This window comes from Salvelinus alpinus, chromosome 20 (assembly GCF_045679555.1).
Source record: "Salvelinus alpinus chromosome 20, SLU_Salpinus.1, whole genome shotgun sequence".
In the NCBI taxonomy this organism is placed as follows: domain Eukaryota; kingdom Metazoa; phylum Chordata; class Actinopteri; order Salmoniformes; family Salmonidae; genus Salvelinus; species Salvelinus alpinus.
The window spans coordinates 31,079,988-31,105,063 of NC_092105.1; the positions used below are offsets into that span (position 1 = coordinate 31,079,988).

A 25,076-nucleotide genomic window follows, 5' to 3' on the forward strand; every position below is an offset into this window, starting at 1 on the left:
GTATAACATGTTATAAGACTGTCATCTGATGAAGTTGTTTCTTGGTTAGTGACTAATTATATCTCTATTTGGTCGGTTTTGTGATAGCTACCTATGCGGTAGAAAAATGGTGAAAATATGCGGTTGAGTCTTTGGCTATTGTGGTTAGCTAATAGAAATACATATTGTGTTTTCGCTGTAAAACATTTTAAAAATCGGAAATGATGGCTGGATTCACAAGATGTTTATCTTTCATTTGCTGTATTGGACTTGTGATTTCATGATATTTATATGCTATTATTTACTTGTGGCGCTATGCTAGGCTATGCTAGTCAGCTTTTACTGATGAGGATGCTCCCGGATCCGGGATGGGTGTTAAGTAGAGGTTAAAAATAGGGGCAAAGTGCATGTTTTGACCAATCAGATTCATGGAATACGCTGGTCGCATTGGTCGGTCACAACTATAGAGAATGAGAGCGAGAGCAACCATATAAACTTCCCATTATGGTGTCTGTGAGAGCATGGGCAGCGCCGTAGAAGCAATCTCTATTTTGAAGTAATCCATTTTCTTCTTCACGATTGGCTGATCCCTCCTGCTGACCAGGTTGGACATGACTCCAACAGGGTCATCAGGAGGGATCAGCCAATGAAGTTGGAAGTCCCACCCAGTTGACTATATTAAAATGGTGGAAGCCTTCAATGGTGCTGCCCATGCTAAAATGGCCTTTTGGCCACTAGAGGCCTCTATCATTCTCCATGGGCACAATGTCAAATAAAATGTTATTAGTCACATGCGCCGAATACAACAGGTGTAGACCTTACAGTGAAATGCTTATTTACGAGCCCCTAACCAACAATGCAGTTTAAAAAAATACAGATGAGAATAAGAAATAAATATAACAAGTAATTAAAGAGCAGCAGAAAAATAACAAGAGCGAGACTATATACAGGGGGGTACCAATACAGAGTCAATGTGCGGGGGCACCGGTTAGTTGAGGTAATATGCACATGTAGGTAGAGTTAGTGACTATGCATAGATGATAACAACAGAGTAGCAGCGGTGTAAAAGAAGGGGAGAGGGGGGGCAATGCAATAGTCTGGGTAGCTGTTCAGGAGTCTTATGGCTTGGGGCTAGAAGCTGTTTAGAAGCCTCTTGGACCTAGACTTGGCAGTCCAGTACCGCTTGCCGTGCGGTAGCAGAGAGAGCAGTCTATGACTGGGGTGTCTGACACATCCTGGTATAGAGGTCCTGGATGGCAGGAAGCTTGGCCCCAGTGACGTATTGGAGACTGAGCAGTTGCCATACCAGGCAGTGATGCAACCAGTCAGGATGCTCTCGATGGTGCAGCTATAGAACCTTTTGAGGATCTGAGAACCCATGCCAAATCTTTTCAGTCTCCTGAGGGGGAATAGGTTTTGTCATGCCCTCTTCATGACTGTCTTGGTGTGCTTGAACCATGTTAGTTTGTTGGTGATGTGGACATAAAGGAACTTGAAGCTCTCAACCTGCTCCACTGCAGCCCCGTCGATGAGAATGGGGGTGTGCTCAGTCCACCTTTTCCTATAGTCCACAATCATCTCCTTTGTCTTGATCACGTTGAGTGAAAGGTTATTGTCCTGGCACCACGTGGCCAGGTCTCTGACCTCCTCCCTATAGGCTGTCTCATCATTGTCCGTGATCAGACCTACCACTGTTGTGTCATCAGCAAACTTAATGATGGTATTGGAGTCGTTCCTGGCCATGCAGTCGTGGGGGAACAAGGAGTAAAGGAGGGGACTGAGCACGCACCCCTGAGGGCCTCCGGTGTTGAGGATCAGCGTGGCAAATGAGTTGCTACCTACCCTCACCACCTAGGGGCGTCCCGTCAGGAAGTCCAGGATCCAGTTGCAGAGGGAGGTGTTTAGTCCCAGGGTTCTTAGCTTATTGATGAGCTTTGAGGGCACTATGGTGTTGAATGCTGAGCTGTAGTCAATGAATAGCATTCTCACATACAGTGGGGAGAACAAGTATTTGCTACACTGCCGATTTTTCAGGTTTTCCTACTTACAAAGCATGTAGAGGTCTGTCATTTTTATCATAGGTACACTTCAACTGTGAGAGACGGAATCTAAAACAAAAATCCAGAAAATCACATTGTATGATTTTTAAGTAATTAATTAGCATTTTATTGCATGACATAAGTATTTGATACATCAGAAAAGCAGAACTTAATATTTAGTACAGAAACCTTTGTTTGCAATTACAGAGATCATACGTTTCCTGTAGTTCTTGACCAGGTTTGCACACACTGCAGCAGGGATTTTGGCCCACTCCTCCATACAGACCTTCTCCAGATCCTTCAGGTTTCGGGGCTGTCGCTGGGCAATACGGACTTTCAGCTCCCTCCAAAGATTTTCTATTGGGTTCAGGTCTGGAGACTGGCTAGGCCACTCCGGGACCTTGAGATGCTTCTTACGGAGCCACTCCTTAGTTGCCCTGGCTGTGTGTTGCGGGTCGTTGTCATGCTGGAAGACCCAGCCACGACCCATCTTCAATGCTCTTACTGAGGGAAGGAGGTTGTTGGCCAAGATCTCGCGATACATGGCCCCATCCATCCTCCCCTCAATACGGTGCAGTCGTCCTGTCCCCTTTGCAGAAAAGCATCCCCAAAGAATGATGTTTCCACCTCCATGCTTCACGATTGGGATGGTGTTCTTGGGGCTGTACTCATCCTTCTTCTTCCTCCAAACACGGCGAGTGGAGTTTAGACCAAAAAGCTCTATTTTTGTCTCATCAGACCACATGACCTTCACCCATTCCTCCTCTGGATCATCCAGATGGTCATTGGCAAACTTCAGACGGGCCTGGACATGCGCTGGCTTGAGCAGGGGGACCTTGCGTGCGCTGCAGTATTTTAATCCATGACGGCGTAATGTGTTACTAATGGTTTTCTTTGAGACTGTGGTCCCAGCTCTCTTCAGGTCATTGACCAGGTCCTGCCGTGTAGTTCTGGGCTGATCCCTCACCTTCCTCATGATCATTGATGCCCCACGAGGTGAGATCTTGCATGGAGCCCCAGACCGAGGGTGATTGACCGTCATCTTGAACTTCTTCCATTTTCTAATAATTGCGCCAACAGTTGTTGCCTTCTCACCAAGCTGCTTGCCTATTGTCCTGTAGCCCATCCCAGCCTTGTCCAGGTCTACAATTTTATCCCTGATGTCCTTACACAGCTTTCTGGTCTTGGCCATTGTGGAGAGGTTGGAGTCTGTTTGATTGAGTGTGTGGACAGGTGTCTTTTATACAGGTAACGAGTTCAAACAGGTGCAGTTAATACAGGTAATGAGTGGAGAACAGGAGGGCTTCTTAAAGTAAAACTAACAGGTCTGTGAGAGCCGGAATTCTTACTGGTTGGTAGGTGATCAAATACTTATGTCATGCAATAAAATGCAAATTAATTACTTAAAAATCATACAATGTGATTTTCTGGATTTTTGTTTTAGATTCCGCCTCTCACAGTTGAAGTGTACCTATGATAAAAATTACAGACCTCTACATGCTTTGTAAGTAGGAAAACCTGCAAAATCGGCAGTGTATCAAATACTTGTTCTCCCCACTGTAGGTGTTCCATTTGTACAGGTGGGAAAGGGCAGTGTGGAGTGCAATAGAGAATGCATCATCTGTGGATCTGTTGGGGCAGTATGTAAATTGGAGTGGGTCTAGGATTTCTGGGATAATGGTGTTGATGTGAGCCATGACCAGTCTTTCAAAGCACTTCATGGCTACAGACGTGAGTGCTACGGGTCGGTAGTCATTTAGGCAGGTTACCTTAGTGTTCTTGGGCACAGGCACTATGGTGGTCTGCTTAAAACATGTTGGTATTATAGACTCGGAAAGGGAGAGATTGAAAATGTCAGTGAAGATACTTGCTAGTTGGTCAGCGCATGCTCGCAGTACACGTTCTGGTAATCCGTCTGGCCCTGCGGCCTTGTGAATGTTGACCTGTTTAATAAAGGTCTTACATCGGCTGCGGAGAGAGTGATCACACAGTCTCCCGAAACAGCTGGTGCTCTCATGCATGTTTCAGTGTTATTTACCTCGAAGCAAGCATAGAAGTAGTTTAGCTCGTCTGGTAGGATCGTGTCACTGTGCAGCTCTCGGCTGAAGGTGAAGGTGCGCTGAAGGTGCGCTCTCCACTTTCCTCTGGTATTTATTTAGCAACCGTGATAACACATCACTCCAGACACAAGCAACAACTCATACATAAATGTAGCCGCCTATACACCTAAACATTAGTGATCTGACATACTGTACTGCATGGAAATGTGACTATTTTTCAGTCTGATCAACTGTAGGCTACTAACAGCAGCTGCATCCGCTCTATCCCTCTGTCCAGGGTAAACGAAGCGGTAACGCTCTGCATTTATAGCCCATTTGTTTGTGAGAAAATGTGAATGGGATCAAATTTGATTTATATTCAAACCTAGACTTTTTAAATCTAAAATTATTAACTGAAATTAATCAATAAACACAATAGCTGACAGACTGAGTTAACTTTTAATTAGGCCAACAGATGCATAGGGCAGGACTACACAAATGCAAACCAGCATAAAGCAAGCTCAGCCCTGTGAGTTTCATTTTCCAATCATGTTTCTTTCTCTGTGTCTAGGAATCCCCTTAGTTATTTTTTCACATATAATTCATATGAACAAGTACAAGGTTGCTGCATGCGAACTGATTAGAAAAACTCTGGTCCCATCATAACCCATATTAAACGTTTTTACAACACATTACTCCCGTCATACCATATAAGGTCCAGTTTTTTTACTTGTCAGGTTACCAGATCAGGAAAAATGATGGGCCCCAGAATTCCACCACACCACTCTGGGACCTGTGGTACCACCTCTGAACTATGTGGTGTGAAGACATACAATACGCAAACAAGACATTTTGGTTGATTTATTAGTATTAATTTGTTAACATTTCCACGATTGTTCTTTCACTTTAGAAATATGGAGTAGCTTCTGTACGTCGGTAGGAAAAAAATCGAATGTAATAATTTAATTACATTTAATTTTAAGGCCACAAAATATAAAGACTCTCTCCAACATTGTCACAATCGTGTGGAGGAGAGACGGACCAAAACGCAGCATGTGGAAAATAAGCCATCTTCATTTATTATAACGACGAAGATGAACATGAAACGAAACACTTATACAAACTATACAAAAACAACAAACGTGAAGCTACAAACGCAAGTGCACACACAAACTACTTACGTTCAACATAGACAATTCCCCACAAACAGCTAAAGCCTATGGTTGCCTTAAATATGGCTCCCAATCAGAGACAACAATAACCAGCTGTCTCTAATTGAGACCCAATTCAGGCAACCATAGACTTTCCTAGATACCTACACTCAACCATAGACACAGCTAGACTACTATACTAAACATAAACCCAACTACTCTAATAAACCCCCTAAACCTTACAACCACCCTAGACACTACAAAAAACACATACATTCCCCATGTCACACCCTGACCTAACTAAAATAATTAAGAAAACAAAGAATACTAAGGCCAGGGCGTGACAAACATCCTCTTCAATGACGTTCAAGGCACTAGAAACTGACTGGTTTAAATGTTAATAATGCTAAATATTAGACATTTCCAATATAATTATTGATATCAAACATTTAATTTGATAGAATTTTTTAAATTATCAATATAAAATGTGTTTCTCCATTGAATTCTATGGGGAATTATTGATATAACTTCTTTATTTAAATTTTATATTTTTACCCCTTTTTCTCCCCAGTTTTGTGATAACCAATTGGTAGTTACAGTCTTGTTCCATCACTGCAAGTCCCGTATTGACTCGGGAGAGGCGAAGGTCGAGAGCTGTGCGTCCTCCAAAACACGACCCCGCCAAGCCACACTGCGTCTTTGACACACTTCTCGTTTGACTCGGAAGCCAGCCAATGCGTCGGAGGAAACAATGTACACCTGGCGACCGTGTCAGAGTGCACTGCACCCGCCACCCGCCACTTGCTAGAGGGACATGATGGGACAAGGACAACCCGGCCGGTCAAACCCAACGTAACCCGGGCGATGCTGGGCAAATTGTGTCTCCCGGTCGAGGCAGGCGGCGACACAGCCTGGGATTGAACCAGGATCTGTAGTGACGCAGCTAGCACTGCGATGCAGTGACTTAGGCCGGTGTGCCACACGGGAGGACGATTTAACATTTTTGGGATATATATATTTTTTTATCTATAAAAGTAATTAAATGATTGATATAAAACAATTATATGAATATACGTCTTTCCATACTGAGACACACAAGCCCATAACACTAGCAAGCAAATAAAACTAACAGTATATAATAAGCAATTTCCCTTCGGAACAGATGGTGTACAGTATATAATCAGGAACATATGAAAAAGCAAACAATATTACTAAACCTGATGGATACCACAGCGTCAATTTTATTATAGATCACAACAGATTATTCTACATTCAATAAATGTGGGTCCTTTCCAAGAGGAAACTGGGTATGGATTTTTAAATGAAAGCTTTGGAGTTGAGAGTTGGCTGGAGAATAAAACCAATCTCAATCATTCATTCCACACCATGGACTACAGCTGAAGAGCAGACATCTGTCATTCACCTGTAAAGATGATTCACTGGGAAAAAAGTCAATACGCTTTTCACTAGGAAATGTCATCAACAGATCATATTTGGACACAATGTCATTTTCTTGAAAGAACATCACAGCCTTTCTTCAATTATGTAGCTGTAAATAACCTATACTGTACGTAATGGATGCAAAAACATTCTCAGCAGGATATGTTTATAGTTTCCAGATAAAATCTCACCTAAGTACTGAACATTATTTCAATATCAAAGCAAATTTCCATTAGGCTGACATAGCTATAAAAAGACATACACCTTAAATAATAGTTACTCTTTATTTTTTATTTATTTTATTGATCATGGGTTGGATCTCTTTATATGACACTACTGTGTTTGATTTTGACTGTGTCTGTTGTGTCTGTTCGATTTGTTAGTTATTTTGGGTTGAGTTGGAATTTGAACGAAATTGGCCAGGAAAATATATTTAAACAAAATATTTGCAATTCCATGGTCATGGGTTATAATTTGAAAAGTCACAAAGCTAATGTGTAAGGTATTCTTCATGCGTCTACATTTGTATCGGCATTGCAAAACATTAGTCTGACCTGTTTGGCCACTCTTCTCATTAGTAAGCTCATAAATATCATATCTTGACATTTTTATGATAATTGGAATTATGAACTAAGAGTTATGAACTAAGGGTTATGAACAGAGGGTAGTGACAGTTTTACAAACATGTTTCACATACACACTCTTTCCTAAAGCCCCTAGAAATAGCACTTGATCTGTTGGGTACTAACAAAATGTCCCCAGTTGATTACATTTTTATTCGTATACTAGCAGCGCTCCAGCAGGTATATCTCACTGGTCATCGCCAAAGTCAACACCTCGTTTGGCCGCCTTTCCTTCCAGTTCTCTGCTGCCAATGACTGGAACGAATTGCAAAAATCGCTGAAGCTGGAGACTTATATTTCCCTCACTAACTTTAAACATCAGCTATCTGAACAGCTAACCGATCGCTGCAGCTGTACATAGCCCATCTGTAAATAGCCCACCCAATATACCTACCTCATCCCCATATTGTTTTTATCTACTTTTCTGCTCTTTTGCACACCACTATTTCTACTTGCACATCACCATCTGCTCATTATCACCAGTGTTAATTTCCTAAATTGTTGTTTTGCACACACTGTATATAGACTTTCTTTTTTTGTCTATTGTGTTATTGACTGTACGCTTGTTGATTCCATGTGTAACTCTGTGTTGTTGTTTGTGTCGCACTGCTTTCCTTTATCTTGGCCAGGTCGCAGTTGTAAATGAGGACTTGTTCTCAACTAGCTTACTTGGTTAAATAAAGGTGAAATAAAAATAAATAAATACAAATTATTCTGACTTCTGGTCCCCACAAGTATAGTTAAACACGTCCACACACGCACACACACACTTCCTTTCCAATATCCAATATAAATACTTGTAAGTATAACACCTCCGCACAATTGTTCTCCATCTTTGACAGAATATAAATATGCCACTCAAAGCAATTAAAATCATTTCCACAATTCAACCAAACTTTCATTAAGTATGATAGATGGCTTGTTGTGAACACATCATTCCACTGTTCTACTGTAACCTTCTACTGCTTTCAAGCTGTCGTCTTGCATTCCGGCTCATTTTGTGGAATGCGATAAAGTCACCATTTTAACAGCAAGAACATTTTTACTTTACTGTGCTTCCACCATAAAGTAAAACAAAAAAACGGTCGTAAGTTGCAAACTTAAGTGTTCAATGTACTGTATATGAAGTAAATCAAAATCAAATCAAACTTTATTTGTCACATGCACCGAATACAACAAGTGTAGACCTTACCGTGAAATGCTTACTTACAAGCCCTTAACCAACAGTGCAGTTCAAGAAGAGTTAAGAAAATATTTACCAAATAAAGTAAAGTAAAAAAAAAAGAAAAAGTAACACAATATAATAACAATAGCGAGGCTATATACAGGAGGCACTGGTACCGAGTCAGTGTGCGGGGGTACAGGTTAGTTGAGGTAATTTATACATGTAGGTGGGGGTGAAGTGACTATGCATAGATAAATGCATTGTCACATTCATTCCAACTTCAATACCTCCGGACTCTAAGCCGACAGTATAAAGTAGTGAACTTCAATTGTTGTTTCCTTATTTTCTGACCATGTAATTAGTATTTTTAAACTTGCAGCGAGGGAGAGGCACGCTTGTTCGTTTGCTGAGAAATGCGGAAGGACTGCATTATGATCACTAAATAAGGTGCATCAAAGGAGAATGAATCTTCCTTTGACCACGCTTCTGACCGTCAACACCAAGTTCAAACAGCAACCTTCTGCCACTGCTTCTCATTACCACTCCTGGCAAACAGACATGTGTCTTTGTACAGCAAGAGGTTTCCTCCCAATTGTCCAGATTGTAACTGTTAGGACGTGTAGTTATTTAAAATGTGTATCCTGAATCCAAAATGGTGTAGTGAGAGTAATGCAATTATGAAGCCAGATGCTGTGTGCTGAATGAAATGTCTTATGAGACACTGTGGTCTTCCTTCTCCTTTTCCATCTGGTCTTAAATCAATCACATTAACAACCTATACTTTGATGTTTGGAATGTATGTTTTTTTAATCCTCTGAGGCCAAACATTCCTCTCTTTGTTTTAAGATCTACCATATGGCTGACTAGTAGCCAGTGGAGGAAAAATAATGGAGAATAATAACTTTATAGTTCCACAGTATTTCTATTCCCACTATTTATTTATTGAAAAAGTTTCATTCACAGATTCCAAACTCCTTGCAAATGTTTCACCTTAGACTCGACAGTGACCTACATAGGCTTTTTCATTAAAGTGTGACCAAGCTTTAGAATCAGTTCAGTCATGCGTGAGTCTTTGTATTATGTATGGTGCAATGGCACAACAAAACAAATAGTATTGAGAAAGAAATGCCATCTTATTGAAAAGAAGCACCATGTCGCAGTAATAACGTCCAACATATTAGATCCAGCACTGATACAAAGCAACAACACTCCACTATGGGCATCCACATCCATTTTCATTACAAAAAAAATCTATCATCAATCAACATGCAGCTCCAGCTAGTGGTTTAATTATCTAATGCCCAGACAATTTCACACAGAGTGAAGCAGAACTGTCACAGTCATACCACAACACTGGTTAAATGGCTTTATCCAGGAGCCACTTAACTAGCAACATGTACAGGCCTAGGCCCTAAGCCTCCCCACTTTCTCCCTTAATCCATGACGGGGATCTGATTCACTGGCTGACATGCTCCACTATTCCAGCCTGATGAAGACCTTTGAGTCCAAACGTTTCACAATACAACAGAGGGAAGATTCATCTACTCTTTATGTCAATAGTTTTTTGACTACGTTTTAAACTAGCCACAACTCACCCATAACAGCCAGGGCCGAGGCTTTGGTTAGCTCCCTCTTCATGCTCTCCAGCACCTCCAGACCACTACCGTCCACATTGCACCTGTTGATAGTGCCATTACCAGAGCTGATCCAGTACAGCTTGTTGGCTGTGTAGTCTAGAGAGAGACCTGGGGAGAAGAATGAAAGGGGGCAAGTGACTATATAATGCATTATCTTTTTAAAGTCAGATCTTTGTGTCAGATATGGTAAAGCACACAAGTGGGAAACACTGGTTGCAATAGCATCATCACATGTCAAATATTTAATGACTTGGTCCACATGATGGCAATCAGTAAAATGTACATATGCAAGATGCATCTGGTATTAGAGGTAGTATGGTTGTTTGAATGTACAGTTTGTATAATATGTGTCTGTGGGGGTGAGTGTGAGATTGTTGCAATCTTTTTTGCAGCCTGGGATGTGACTTCATATGTGAAAGTATGGATGTAGGACTATGTTTGCATCTATAGGAGTGAGTGTACGTATGAGCGTGCACATGTGTGTGTGTTTGCGAGTGTGTCCGTGCCTGCTTGTGTGTGTGCATGTGTCATGGGTGCATGTGTGCGCACGTGTGTTTGTGTGAGTGCCTGCGTGTGTGTGCATGTTTCATGTGTGCATGTGTGTGAGGTTGTTGGAAGGATTCGTCGCAGCCTGCCTGTGATATCTCTATGACCTCCATTTGACATTATAAATCATTTGACCAGAGAGTGACTCCTTCCTTTTTAAATCCATTCTCTAGCAGACATGATGAGATTTGACAGAATGGCACTATTGATGGTGGCAACTGGGGGCTACTTCAATTGTGTTTGTGGACAGCTCTGTCTCCCATGGTGTGTGTTTGTGTGTGTGTCTGTGTGCGTGCGCCTGTATTCCCATTCACAACACATCATTCATTTACCAACGTCCCCAGGTCTAGCCCATCATCATCAATGAAGTCATGTGATGTATATGGCACGCTGGCAATTTATATATCTGACAGGGCATACCAAGACTACCCGACAGACACAGTGAAGACAACGGTACTGTGTTTATCTGAGAAAGTGAAGACTTGACCTTGCAGGTCTGTTTGTGCTGTAAGAACATGCTGCTTGAGGCGTGAACCTGCAGATGAACAATTGTGCACTGAAGCTTGTATCATCTGAGTATACGGTAGAAGTTCAGGTTGAACAACTGTGTATGGCAGCAGAAGAGGTTTTCAGTTAGTTCAAGTGTACCAAATGATTTCAACCTCTACCATTTGGAAAGATGCTATCTTTGTATCTTTGGAAATACACAAACAAATTCACCTAGTGCTCATTATGAGGAGACATTAACTGAATGGTGTACATTTTAGGACATCCCTACACCCTATGACATACAAAGTAGCCCTGGCCTCCTCGTAGGGATGTCCTAAAATGTACACCATACAGTGGACAGGGTAGATACTGCCAGCATGTTGTTGGACTGCTCCTCTGAATCTGTCCCATGATATAGAATGTTGGAATCATAGAGTGTGGAACAGGCAGTAGTGTTCCGCAGTCTGAACAAACAGAGCTATAATGTTCAACTGACCGACTGGTTCCCGTTGGTTCTGGTGAAGGACCTTGCTGTTGCTCCCATCCATGTTGGCTATGTTTATTGTGTTGCCATCTGTCCAGTAGATTTTCCTAATGTGAAAGAATATAATTACATAGACATTGCACATTACATTTTTACAGTTCTACTTTACAATAAGTTCCTAGTTCTTAATGAATTTGTTCAATTTAGTTGTAGTTCGTGAGCTGCTCACGTTATTAATGTTGATACTGTGCAACTAAATTGCATACAATCTATATATTTACACTGAATAATGCTAAAAATTCTATGAACAAGTTTTATTTTCACGAGAGAAGCATGGGAATTCACTGTTATAAAAACATGTCAAAGTGTCATATCTACCTTGGAAGGTTTTTGTTTTTGTTTAAACAAAATTAAGATTTCCTAATACCTTGTTGATGTTGAGTCCCGGAAGATAATGATGAAGTACACAGATGCTGTGGTGTTTAATCTACTTACCCCTTGGCGGGGTGCACGACAAGGCACCTTGGTTTATCAATCCCATGAATGACAGATGTCTTCAGGGACCCATCCAGGCGGGCGACATTGATTTGAGACTCGTCATTCTCTGAGCTGAGCCAGTACAAGTTCCTAGAGAGCCAATCTAAAGCCAGCCCACGGCAGTTTAGTATATCTGAGGGGAAAACAAAGAGAGGGAGGCTGTCAATCCAGCATCCAACAATGTGTTTTACATGGAGTAACAGGGGTCATGAGTTAGACAGATTCATCTGCAGACCTTGGGACAGCAAACAGTACGATAAAACATTGGTATAAAACATTACTTGAAAAATACAGCGATAGTGAACATTATAATAGAATGTGTAAAAAAGCTTATGCCAGCAGGTTTTTGTTCTGTTCTTTATCAGGGGCAATGAATTAAATCTCCGGTGCAAATATCAAGAATGCAAATTAGGATGAGAGAGGAGACACTTCCTGAAAAACAGCAATTGTCTTTTGTGCTTTGACAACGTGCTTTCATGCGATACAATTTGTCAAAACAGAGCTTCCAATCAAAGCCTTTCAGACATAATGAAACAAACAATAATTGCAGAAGTTAGTTCCGGATGTGCCTTTCATCCCTTTGCAATGCCAATCAGAAAATTTAATGTAAATGATGTTAATTAAATGAGTGGCAGATACTGGCACTACGTTATTGACAGGCCTATAAAGTATTGTAGCCGGAGTTTCTGCACACCACAAGACTGTGTTAGCCAATGGAGCTAAAGCCTGGGAATTAGCTTAGGAGAGCTTACACAAGTCATCATGACTCATCCATCTCAGTTACATTATCATCTCTCCGAGTTACACACTTAGAAAGAACAGCGAGTGGGTGCGTCCCAGGTGGCACCCTATTCCCTACATAGTGCACTACTTTTGACAAGAGTCATATCGACCCTGGTCAAAATCTGGGATTGAGCCAGTAACTACCTCCAGAGATGACAGTCTCCAGCCAGGTGCCGTTGATGAAGGCCCGTTTGATGGTCTGTGTTTTCACATCCGCCCAGTAGATCCTCTCCTCCTGGGCATCATAATCCACAACGGTGACGTCATCGATGTCTGGGACGGTAAGTGCTGTCATGACGTTCATGTAAGGGTTGTCAATATCCACCCCACGGATCTCTGACCGCCTGACGTACAGGAGGAATCTTTTCAACACTATGGAACAATCAGATGGGGAGAGAAATATCAATGGCTACCACTGATTTGTGAAGTGGTTGACCTTTTAAGTCAGATATGGTTATGGGTGTAACATACGATATACAAGTGCCAATGAAATAATGAATATGCTAAACAAATTATTCTGGCATTCTTTATGGTTCTTTGTTATGTGACTGTGCACAATCTCCCACTCTTTTGTTACTTTGATAATGAAAAGGATAGATACAGGTGTGTTAAAAGATTGAAGACGGCCGTCCCACTCACCGAAGCAAGATTGTTTGTTGGGAGACAGCTTCATGAGGTGTGGACAGGTGCAGGACGCAGTACGGTTGTAATTAATGAGACACATGTGTGAGCACGGGCCACACCCATCATTCTCTTCACATGGGTTAGACGCTGAAGGAGTGCGAGAGAGACAGAGAGAAAGAGAGAGAAAATTGTCAGCAGAAAGAATGAAAAAGGAGAAACACTTGGCCCATGACAATTATTATTTATTTTACCTTTATTTAACTAGGGAAGTCAGTTAAGAAGAAATTCTTATTTTCAATTTGTTATTTTTTTACCTCGTCAGCTCAGGGATTTGATCTTGCAACCTTTCGGTTACTAGTCCAACGCTCTAACCACTAGGCTACCTGCCGCCACAAATACATGAATGTGCACTTAAAGCTTTCACCACATATATGATTCAACAGGAAAGCTCACATTTCTGTCAGTTGAAACAAAAAGCCTCCCAAGAGTCACATTTTTGTGGGAATCCTTTGTAGGAAGTCCACTCTATATATCTCAGAGGAAGTGGTAGTGCTGAAGTACAAGAACATGATATGCTTTTGGGTATATGATCAAAAGGTTTGCTCACCTTCCTGACAGAGTAAACAGTAAAAGGCACCAAAGCTTATAAAAACAGAAAATACAGGTGCTTAGTTCTGTAGTTTTCAGCAGACCAATATGATTAAAGGGCTATTCTGGAACGTTAACACCCATCGAAAAGGTCAAGAGCAGGAAATAAAGGAACAGCTGCAACAACCTGGGTGTAATGTTTTTCAATGGCCAGTTGGTCACATGTACTGCTCAACCATATCACTGACTCCCTCAGTTACAGTTGGGCTGACCAGATGGCACTCCACCTTATCCACACATAACACTACCCAACTCAACATCCACCTTGGCTCTCTTGATTCAACACTGCTTTCAAGTGGTTTAAACCACTGACATACATTGGGAGAAATGGGCAGGGTAGGCTGGACATCTTTAGAACAGTTGCATTTGTAACGGATGCTGACCCAGCAAACCTAATTATACAAACTAAAGAGTAATCAAGAAATGGTAAAATAACTCCCTATTCCTGGTAAGGCTTGGCTGACAGACAGGCCTCTTGGAACTCATTTGTCTGACTCCTAAGGAGTTCACGACCTCTCTCTCTCTCTCTCTCTCTCTCTCTCTCTCTCTCTCTCTCTCTCTCTCTCTCTCTCTCTCTCTCTCTCTCTCTCTCTCTCTCTCTCTCTCTCTCTCTCTCTCTCTCTCTCTCTCTCTCTCTCTCTCTCTCTCTCTCTCTCTCTCTCTCTCTCTCTCTCTCTCTCTCTCTCTCTCTCTCTCTCTCTCTCTCTCTCTCTCTCTCTCTCTCTCTCTCTCTCTCTCTCTCTCTCTCTCTCTCTCTCTCTCTCTCTCTCTCTCTCTCTCTCTCTCTCTCTCTCTCTCCCTCTCTCCCTCTCTGAGTTTACAGTGACTTTACCTCTTCCATCAAGTCTGTTATTGTAGGACCACAACCACTGCCCAAAACTGCCCACTCTTAAATCCCAACATTAACCTGTATGTGCTGACATTTCCTCCAGACTGATTTCATTGCACAAGTCTGGTGGGATATTGCTAAGGTTTAACCCCACAGTGATCCAGCAGTATATAAGCAGCATACGAACAGACACTAGAATTCCTCCTTTGTCAACACCAAGTCACTTCAGATAAATAAATGCACAGGTTTTTAGATTGGACAGTTATTTCCCTTTGGTACATTTTCATACAAGATACAAAGATCAATTTTTGCAGTGATTTACCCAAAACAAGCTTGACAAACTCATTTCCAAACTCATTTCCTGCACTATGTCTCGCTGAATCCATTATACATTCACATGGTTTAGTAGAGAAAATGGCTCTGTCTGCGTGAGTTGAAAACATACCCGACAACACGACTCATGATAGGAAATAAACGCCTGAATACAGTTCAGCAGTCAGCTGAATCATAGCCATAATAAATTACAATAACAGGGGAAAGACTGTTCATTTCTAGACTGGCAGACATCTCATAAATAAATAGCCCCCATGCTTAGCCGACGCAGAGAACAGAGAAAGGCTGGTGCCCAAAGACTGATATCTTTCAAATCAAAACCGTAAAGTCTACTGGGTATAATACGTAATGTCCAGTCCTGTGTGGCTCAGTTGGTAGAGCATGGTGCTTTCCACGCCATGGTTGTGGATTTGATTCCCAAGGAGGACCATCACAATAAAGTACAAACATGTATGCACTCACTACTGTACGAAGCTCTGGATAAGTCTGATAAATGACTCAAATGTCATGTAAGCTGGGGCACTTCACTGTTATAAAATCTATCTCTCAGGAGGTGCTAGAATATTCAAAAAAGATCTCAGGTAGTCATGGTAACTGTTACAGTACAATATGTGAAGTGTATTATGTTGTTGTTTAAAGTCTCTGTTTTGAAAGCTACATTTTGTTTTTAATGCGACTGAATAGATATTCAGCAGCAAATAGCGGTGTATTTTCAAAATCTGATTATTAATTCAACGTGTTTGTGTTTATCTAGCGCAGGGAGTAGTGGCTCTGTCAAGCCCTGGGTGTTATATTCACGTTGTATTATCATCAACACACCTCTTTTTCTTTCTCTGCCACTCACAAGCAAATGCGACAAGGGGGCTGTGTAGGAAAGCCACATATTTACCTTGTAAATGTTCGGTGCCCGTTATCTGAATACAAAATGTTCATTATGGCTTCCAATAGTATCACCCCGCTTGTATTTGAAGCAGCTGCTTACTTCCATGCAGTGATTCAATGCACTATGCATGCTGATCAGATGTATTCCTACCTATTCTCAGCAAGCATATTGCAAAGATGTGGAGATACATTCAGAGGTCCTTTTGTTTAATAACATTTTAGGCACAGTCAGTAGATTTGATTGCATTAATGCAGCCATGAATACAGAATACTTTATATAAAATCATCATAACTCAAATACTGATACTTACAACACTGAATTGTGTCGTTGTAAATATAATATAAGTACGATGGTTATATCTTGAGACATCATTGTACAAATGTTTTGATACTATTCATTTAATTTCCAATATGATCATATGAGCCTGCTGCGGATCACCAGTGCTGGGAGGGGAGAGCGTTCTGTTTGATGTGTTATTGCAGCTATAACTAACCAATTACAGTTCCTCACTGTGAGGCCTTGGGACCAGCATTCCCCTTAACTAATCATTGGCACCTCCTCCCCGTTTTCAAACCTCATGTTACCCATCCCCCCCTCCCCTGCCACACATAATGTATTTACAACCAGACTGTTGACGCCCCCAGACAAGCTCCAGTTTTGGCACCCACCAAACACCCCCAGAGACAAGTACTGTAGCCCCCACAGGTCTCCAGTAGTCTCCCTCTAATTTTCACTACCTCCCTCCCTCCCACAGTCTCTCTGGTCCAGATCTGCAGGGCCAAGCAGAGACCACCAGTATCTCCAGGCTTTGGGACTGGCTGGCTGGATATTACCCAAGTTTCGCCCACTGGGCTCTTTAAAATGGGATTAGGCATACTTACTGGCTTCTTCGGAAATGCAGTTCAATTTCCTCACACTTATCTATGTAGAACAGTCACGAGCAGGCAGATACAGAGGACGAAACAGCCAAATTAACTCCTACCACATTGGCATCATTTTGAGATTGCTAAATAGATGCAAACCAGATTACTAGAGTACTAATGCCCATTCATGGATAGCGGTTTACATTCATAGAAAGCTAAAAGGGGAGATATTTTTAACTCAGCCGTGAAGATATCATTTTTAAGATATGAGAACAAACCACACCCTAAAGACAATCCAAGATATTATGATTTCTTTGACTAGCAGCTCTGTTTACAGATCCATTTTCACAAATCCTTTTAGAAACAAAGAGCAATGAATGAACACCCAATCAATGCTATAATCTAAGCCTGGAAATATACAGTGAGCTGCAAAAGTATTAGAACAGTCACACATTTGTTGTTGTTTTGGCTCTGTACTCCAGCACTTTGGATTTGATACGTGGTGAAAGTGCATATTGGGTGAACCATTTCCCCAAATTTTAGGGGACCAAAAGTATTGATTTTGCATATTACATGAGAGTCAAATATTCAGACCTTGTACTATGACATCTGACCTGAACCTATAGTCAAGGAGAAATAAACACAAATCTACTGAAAATACACTATATAGGCCACCTGAGTGGCGCAGCAGTCTAAGGCACTGCATCGCAGTGGTTGACGCGTCACTGCAGACCCGGGTTCGATCCCAGACTGTGTCACAACCGGCCGTGACCAGGAGTCCCATAGAGCGGTGTACAATTGGCCCAGCGTAGCCCGGGATAGGGGAGGGTTTGGCTGGGGGGGCTTTACGTCGCTCATCACGCTCTGGCAACTCCTTCAAATGAGTGGATTCAGCTATTTCAGCCACACCCGTTGCTGACAGGTGTATAAAATTGAGCACACAGCCATGCAATCTCCATAGACAAACATTTGCAGCAGAATGACTTTACTGATGAGCTCAGTGACTTTCAACGTGGCACCGTCATAGGATACAAGGCAGTTCTTTAAATTTCTGCACTGCTAGAGCTGCCCCGGTCAACTATAAGTGCTGTTATTCTGAAGTGGAAATGTCTAGGAAAAACAACGGCTCAGCCGAAAAGTGGTAGGCAACACAAACTCACAGAATGGGACTGCTGAAGCGTGTAGAAATGGTCTATCCTCAGTTGCAACACTCACTACCGAGTTCCAAACTGCCTCTGGAAGCAACGTCAACACAAGAAATGTTCGTCGGGAGCTTCATGAAATGGGTTTCCATGGCCGAGCAGCCGCACACAAGCCTAAGATCATCATGCGCAATGTCAAGTGTTGGCTGGAGTGGTGTAAAGCTCGCCGCCATTGGACTCCGGAGCAGTGGAAACATTCGCTGGAGTGATGAATCAAACTTCACCATCTGGCAGACTACAGAAGAATCTGGGTTTGGCAGATGCCAAAAGTTTAGTGGAGGAGGAATAATGGTCTGGGGCTGTTTTTCATGGTTTGGGCTAGGACCCTTAATTCCAGTGAAGGGAAATCTTAATGCTACAGCACACAATGACATTCTAGATGATTCGTGCTTCCAACTTGGCAACAGTTTGGGGAAGGCCGTGTTTCAGCATGACAATGCCCCTGTGCACAAAACAAGGTCCATACAGAAATGGTTTGTTGAGATCGTTGTGGAAGAACTTGACTGGCCTGCACAGAAACATGACGTCAACCCCATCGAACAGCTTTGGGATGAATTGGAACGCCGACTGCGAGCCAGGCCTAATTGCTCAACATCAATGCCTGACCTCTCTAATGCGATTGTGGTTAAATGAAAGCAAGTCCCTGCAGGAATGTTCTAACATCTAGTGGAAAGCCTTCCCAGAAGAGTGGAGGCTGTTATAGCAGCAAAGGGGGACCAACTCCATATTAATTCCCATGATTTTGGAATGAGATGTTCGACGAGCAGGTGTCCACATATTTTGGGTCATGTAGTGTATCAGTAAATTGATGAGCCAAACGGATTAAGAACTTAAATAGGGTGCCAACTGGTAAGCCTATTTTACTTTCCATACACCTTAATCTGCATAATTTATTTCATTTGTGCCTTTAATTTGACTTCCAATGGGCATATACAGAGAAAGGCTATCATCGGTGTTGACAGGATTAATTGTAGCCCGCTCTCATTCTGCAGTTCCTTTCATTAATTCTGGTTCAATTCATTTTAAAAACGGCTTGACACTGTAGCATGAACCAATTAGCCTAATTTGGGCAGAGGGAGAAAACACATTCTGAGGTACCATTAATGCAATCTAATTCTCTGCATGACCACCTTTTTCAATCATTCAGCCCCTTTCTTATTGTATGCATGCTGAGAAGCCCCATGATTGGCAGGCCCAATGAGGGCAGAGAAGCAGCTAAAATGAATACCATTATACTCTCTCTCTTCTTCTCTATATGCAACAGGGGATTCACCTTTTCAGAAATGCTTCTTAGTCAATACACTCATAGAAAAAAGTGTTCCAAAAGCGTTCTTTGGCTGTCCCCATAGGAGAACCCTTTTTGGTTCCAGGTAGAACTGTTTTTGGTTCCAGGTAGAACTATTTTGGGTTCCAGGTAGAACCCTCTGTGAAAAAGGGTTATAATACAATTGTATTTTGCACATGCTTCGTAAACAACAGGTGTAGACTAATGTTCAAATGTTTCGTTACAGCCCCTTCCCAACAATAAAAGGAGAAAGAAAACAGAGAGACAATAGAAAAGTAAAACACGTAATAATAAAAGTAATAATAAATAAACAATGAGTAACCATAACTTGGCTATATACAGGGGGTACCAGTACCGAGTCGATGTAAGAGGTAATTGAGGTAGATATGTACATATACACTGTACATATGGAAAAAAGTGACAGATTATAAACAGTAGCAGAAGCATATGTGATGAGTCCAAAAGTTAGCAGAAAAAGGTTCAATGCAGATAGTTTAATAGTTAACCAAATAGCTACCTGGACTAACTATTTAGCTGTCTTATGGCTTGGGGGTAGAAGCTGTTCAGGGTCCTGTTGGTTCCAGACTTGGTGCAGCCGTAAGGCAAGCCATGCAGTAGCAGAGAGAACAGTCTATGACTTGGGTGGCTGGAGTCCTTGAAAAAGTTAAGGGCCTTCCTCTGGCACCGCCTGGTATAATGGTCCTGGACAGCAGGGAGCTCGGCCCCAGTGATGTACTGGGCCGCACACACTACCCTCAGTAGCGCCTTGCGGTCGAATGCCAAGAAGTTGCAATACCAAACTTCGATGCAGCCAGTCAAGATGTTCTCAATGTTTCAGCTGTAAACTTTTTAAGGATCTAAGGGCCCATGCCAAATCTATTCAGCCTGCTGAGGGGGAAGAGGTGTTGTCGTGCCCTCTTCTCTACTGTGTTGGTGTGTGTGGACCATGATAGATCCTTAGTGATGTGGACACCGAGGAACCTGAAGCTCTCAACCCGCTCCACTACAGCCCCATTGATGACGATGGGGGCGTGCTCGGCCCTCCTTTTCCTCTTTTTGATGGAGAGGATGTTGTCACTGACCTGCTCTCTATAGCTGTCTCATCGTCGTCGGTGTTCAGGCCAAACACAGTCGTGTCGTTGGCAAACTTAATGATGGTGTTTGGAGTCGTGTGCGGCTACGCAGTCGTGGATGAAGAGGGAGTAGAGGAGGGGACTAAATAGACACTTTTTTTCTAAGAGTTTATGTATAGGCATTATGACTAGCATCAGTTCAACTAGAAAATAATGGGCCAAATCTGATACATTATTATGCAACCAGTTTTCAGTATACAACAGGGAAGTGAGGGAACTCGTTCATATGGAAAATCTCCGTTAGGCATGCTTTTTAGTCCAGGAATAAACTTAATCTGTGTGCTAAAAACCACCCCATACACTACAGTGACAACACTCTCAGGGAATAGTTGATGTACATTACCAAAGGTTACAGTTGCTTGACTACAGGTCTAGGCTGTTTATCTTGTGGCTGTTTGCTAGGGTGGAATATCTGTAGGTCAAAGGGCTGAGCACTGGACATTAGGGTTGGGGCAGTGTGTTAGTTACCTTGTGGCTGTCTGCTAGGGTGGAAGATCTGCAGGTCAAAGGGCTGAGCGCTGGTCTTCTGGATCACTGTGACGTTACGGCCCGTCCACTTGTTGGCTCTGGCTAGGGTGTTGGTCCTCCAGTCTGTCCAGTAGACACTTCCCCCAAACAGAGACACGGCGAAGGGGTGTGACAGGTACTCATGTCCCCTCAGGATCTCTATGATCCCACTGCCATCGTACAGTGCAGAGTAGATGGCATCAGAGCTGTGAAAGGGAGACGATAGGTGAAGGTACAGTAAACAGCCAGAATAGATAACATACAGCTCAGATAAGATGGCATGAGAGCTGTTAGAGGGAGAAAACATGATCGGGATGTCATTAGATTGTCTCTTTCCAGTATAAAGACAGAGATACAGTATATGCATACTAGCCAGGTAGAGTAACCATGGAAGTACAATACATTGCAGCATAGATGGCATTAGAGCTGTTATATGGTGGTATGAATGTCATCATGAGGTTGCCTGGCTCTATACAATAAAAATACTAGTCAGGCATTTGTATTTATTATGGATCCTCCTGCCAAGGCAGCAACTACTCTTCCTGGGGTCCAGCAAAATTAAGGTAGTTATGTAGATTTAAAAATATTACATTCACAAATTTCACAACACACTGTGTGCCTTCAGGCCCCTACCCCACCACTACCACATATCTACAATACAAAATCCATGTGTATGTGTGTGTATAGTGCGTATGTTATTGTGTGTGTATGCAAGTGTCTGTGCCTACATGTATGTACAGTGGGGCAAAAAAGTATTTAGTCAGCCACCAATTGTGCAAGTTCTTCCACTTAAAAAGATGAGAGAGGCCTGTAATTTTCATCATAGGTACACTTCAACTATGACAGACAAAATGAGAAGAAAAAAATCCAGAAAATCACATTGTAGAATTTTTTATTAATTTATTTGCAAATTATGGTGGAAAATAAGTATTTGGTCAATAACAAAAGTTTATCTCAATACTTTGTTATATACCCTTTGTTGGCAATGACAGAGGTCAAACGTTTTCTGTAAGTCTTCACAAGGTTTTCACACACTGTTGCTGGTATTTTGGCCCATTCCTCCATGCAGATCTCCTCTAGAGCAGTGATGTTTTGGGGCTGTTGCTGGGCAACACGGACTTTCAACTCCCTCCAAAGATTTTCTATGGGGTTGAGATCTGGAGACTGGCTAGGCCACTCCAGGACCTTGAAATGCTTCTTACGAAGCCACTTCTTCGTTGCCCGGGCGGTGTGTTTGGGATCATTGTCATGCTGAAAGACCCAGCCACGTTTCATCTTCAATGCCCTTGCTGATGGAAGGAGGTTTTCACTCAAATCTCACGATACATGGCCCCATTCATTCTGTTCTTTACACGGATCAGTCGTCCTGGTCCCTTTGCAGAAAAACAGCCCCAAAGCATGATGTTTCCACCCCCATGCTTCACAGTAGGTATGGTGTTCTTTGGATGCAACTCAGCATTCTTTGTCCTCCAAACACGACGAGTTGAGTTTTTACCAAAAAGTTATATTTTGGTTTCATCTGACCATATGACATTCTCCCAATCTTCTTCTGGATCATCCAAATGCTCTCTAGCAAACTTCAGACGGGCCTGGACATGTACTGGCTTAAGCAGGGGGACACGTCTGGCACTGCAGGATTTGAGTCCCTGGCGGCGTAGTGTGTTACTGATGGTAGGCTTTGTTACTTTGGTCCCAGCTCTCTGCAGGTCATTCACTAGGTCCCCCCGTGTGGTTCTGGGATTTTTGCTCACCGTTCTTGTGATCATTTTGACCCCACGGGGTGAGATCTTGCGTGGAGCCCCAGATCGAGGGAGATTATCAGTGGTCTTGTATGTCTTCCATTTCCTAATAATTGCTCCCACAGTTGATTTCTTCAAACCAAGCTGCTTACCTATTGCAGATTCAGTCTTCCCAGCCTGGTGCAGGTCTACAATTTTGTTTCTGGTGTCCTTTGACAGCTCTTTGGTCTTGGCCATAGTGGAGTTTGGAATGTGACTGTTTGAGGTTGTGGACAGGTGTCTTTTATACTGATAACAAGTTCAAACAGGTGCCATTAATACAGGTAACGAGTGGAGGACAGAGGAGCCTCTTAAAGAAGAAGTTACAGGTCTGTGAGAGCCAGAAATCTTGCTTGTTTGTAGGTGACCAAATAATTATTTTCCACCATAATTTGCAAATAAATTCATAAAAAATCCTCCAATGTGATTTTCTGGATATTTTTTCTCATTTTGTCTGTCATAGTTGAAGTTTACCTATGATGAAAATTACAGGCCTCTCTCATCTTTTTAAGTGGGAGAACTTGCTCAATTGGTGGCTGACTAAATACTTTTTTGCCCCACTGTATGTGTTGCTTCACAGTCCCCGCTGTTCCATAAGGTGTATTTTTATTTGTTTTTTAAAATTAAATTTCACTGCTTGCATCAATTACTTGATGTGGAATAGAGTTTCATGTATTCATGGCTCTATGTAGTACTGTGCATAGTGTGTTCTGGGGACAGTGAAGCGGCCTCTTGTGGCATGTCTTGTGGGGTATGCATGGGTGTCCGAGCTGTGCACCAGTAGTTCAAACATACAGCTCAACGCATTCAACATGTCAATACTTCTCATAAATACAAGTAGTGATGAAGTCAATCTCTCCTCCACTTTGAGCCAGGAGAGATTGACATGCATATTATTAATGTTAGCTCTCTGTGAACATTCAAGGGCCAGCCGTGCTGCCCTGTTCTGAGCCAATTGTAATTTTCCTAAGTCCCTTCTTGTGGCACCTGACCACGACAACTGAACAGTAGTCCACAGCTTGTGACAAAACTAGAGCCTGTAGGACCTGCCTTGTTGATAGTGCTGTTAAGAAGGTGCTACTGTTTGCTACTGTTGGATCAATATGTTTTGACCATGACAGTTTACAATCCAGGGTTACTCCAACAGTTTATTCACCTCAACTTTCTCAATTCCCACATTATTTGTTATAAGAGTTAGTTGAGGTTTAGGGTCAGTGAATGATTTGTTCCAAATACAAGGCTTTAAGTTTTAGAAATATAATTCCATGCCACCCACTCTGGCTTTACTCAAAGCCAGTGGCATGTCGTTAGTAAAGATTGAAAAAAGTAAGGGGCCTAGACAGCTACCCTGGGGAATTCCTGATTCTATCTGGATTATGTTAGAGAGGCTTCCATTAAAGAACACCCTCCATGTTCTGTTAGACAGGAAACTTTTTATCCAGAATATAGCAGGGGGTATAAAGCTATAACACATCTGTTTTTCCAGCAGCAGACTATGATCGATAATGTCAAAGGCCACACTGAGGTCTAACAAAACAGCCCCCCCAATCTTTTTATCATCAATTTCTCTCAGCCAATTATAAGTCATTTGTGTAAGTGCTGTGCTGTGCTTGTTGAATGTCCTCCCATATAAGCATGCTGAAAGTCCGTTGTCAATTTTTTTTTTTACTGTAAAATAGCAATGTATCTGGTCAAACACCATGAGCTGCATACAGTGGACTTCCTACTAGGGCACATTACCTCAGTGCTAACAGTATAAATCTGGTTCATAGGCACATGATTACTGCATACAATAGCTGTAGGTGTTGTCATGTAAGCCTAAATACATTACAGCTGCTTATTTACTTGGTACATGAACAGAATTCTCCACAATTTAAAACACAGTTCCAAACACCACTATTATAAGGTAAAATAGCGAGGAAGGCGTTTTATCAAGGATGTCATCAGGTGTGTTTGTCAGTAATATGTTTTGGAAATGCTGTAGAATGTAGATCTTGAAAGCTTATTGTCACAATAGAAGGGGAGGTTTACATGTGATGTATTCTCAACATGTCTTCCTGTGGTTACAGCATATTTAGA

The 25,076-nt window shown here is 42.1% G+C and overlaps 1 protein-coding gene across 1 annotated transcript in view; it reads right to left on the reverse strand.

Moving 5' to 3' along the window:
• LOC139546650 (low-density lipoprotein receptor-related protein 1B-like) overlaps window positions 1-25,076 on the reverse strand; it is a 462,326-nt gene that overhangs the window by 140,005 nt on the left and 297,245 nt on the right. Inside the window, exons 27-32 of the mRNA XM_071355272.1 lie at window positions 21,181-21,425; window positions 13,552-13,683; window positions 13,057-13,284; window positions 12,088-12,262; window positions 11,605-11,699; window positions 10,032-10,181 (exon numbers count right to left, since the gene is read on the reverse strand). Coding sequence (XP_071211373.1) covers window positions 10,032-10,181; window positions 11,605-11,699; window positions 12,088-12,262; window positions 13,057-13,284; window positions 13,552-13,683; window positions 21,181-21,425 — 1,025 coding nt within the window. The remainder of the gene's footprint in view (window positions 1-10,031; window positions 10,182-11,604; window positions 11,700-12,087; window positions 12,263-13,056; window positions 13,285-13,551; window positions 13,684-21,180; window positions 21,426-25,076) is intronic.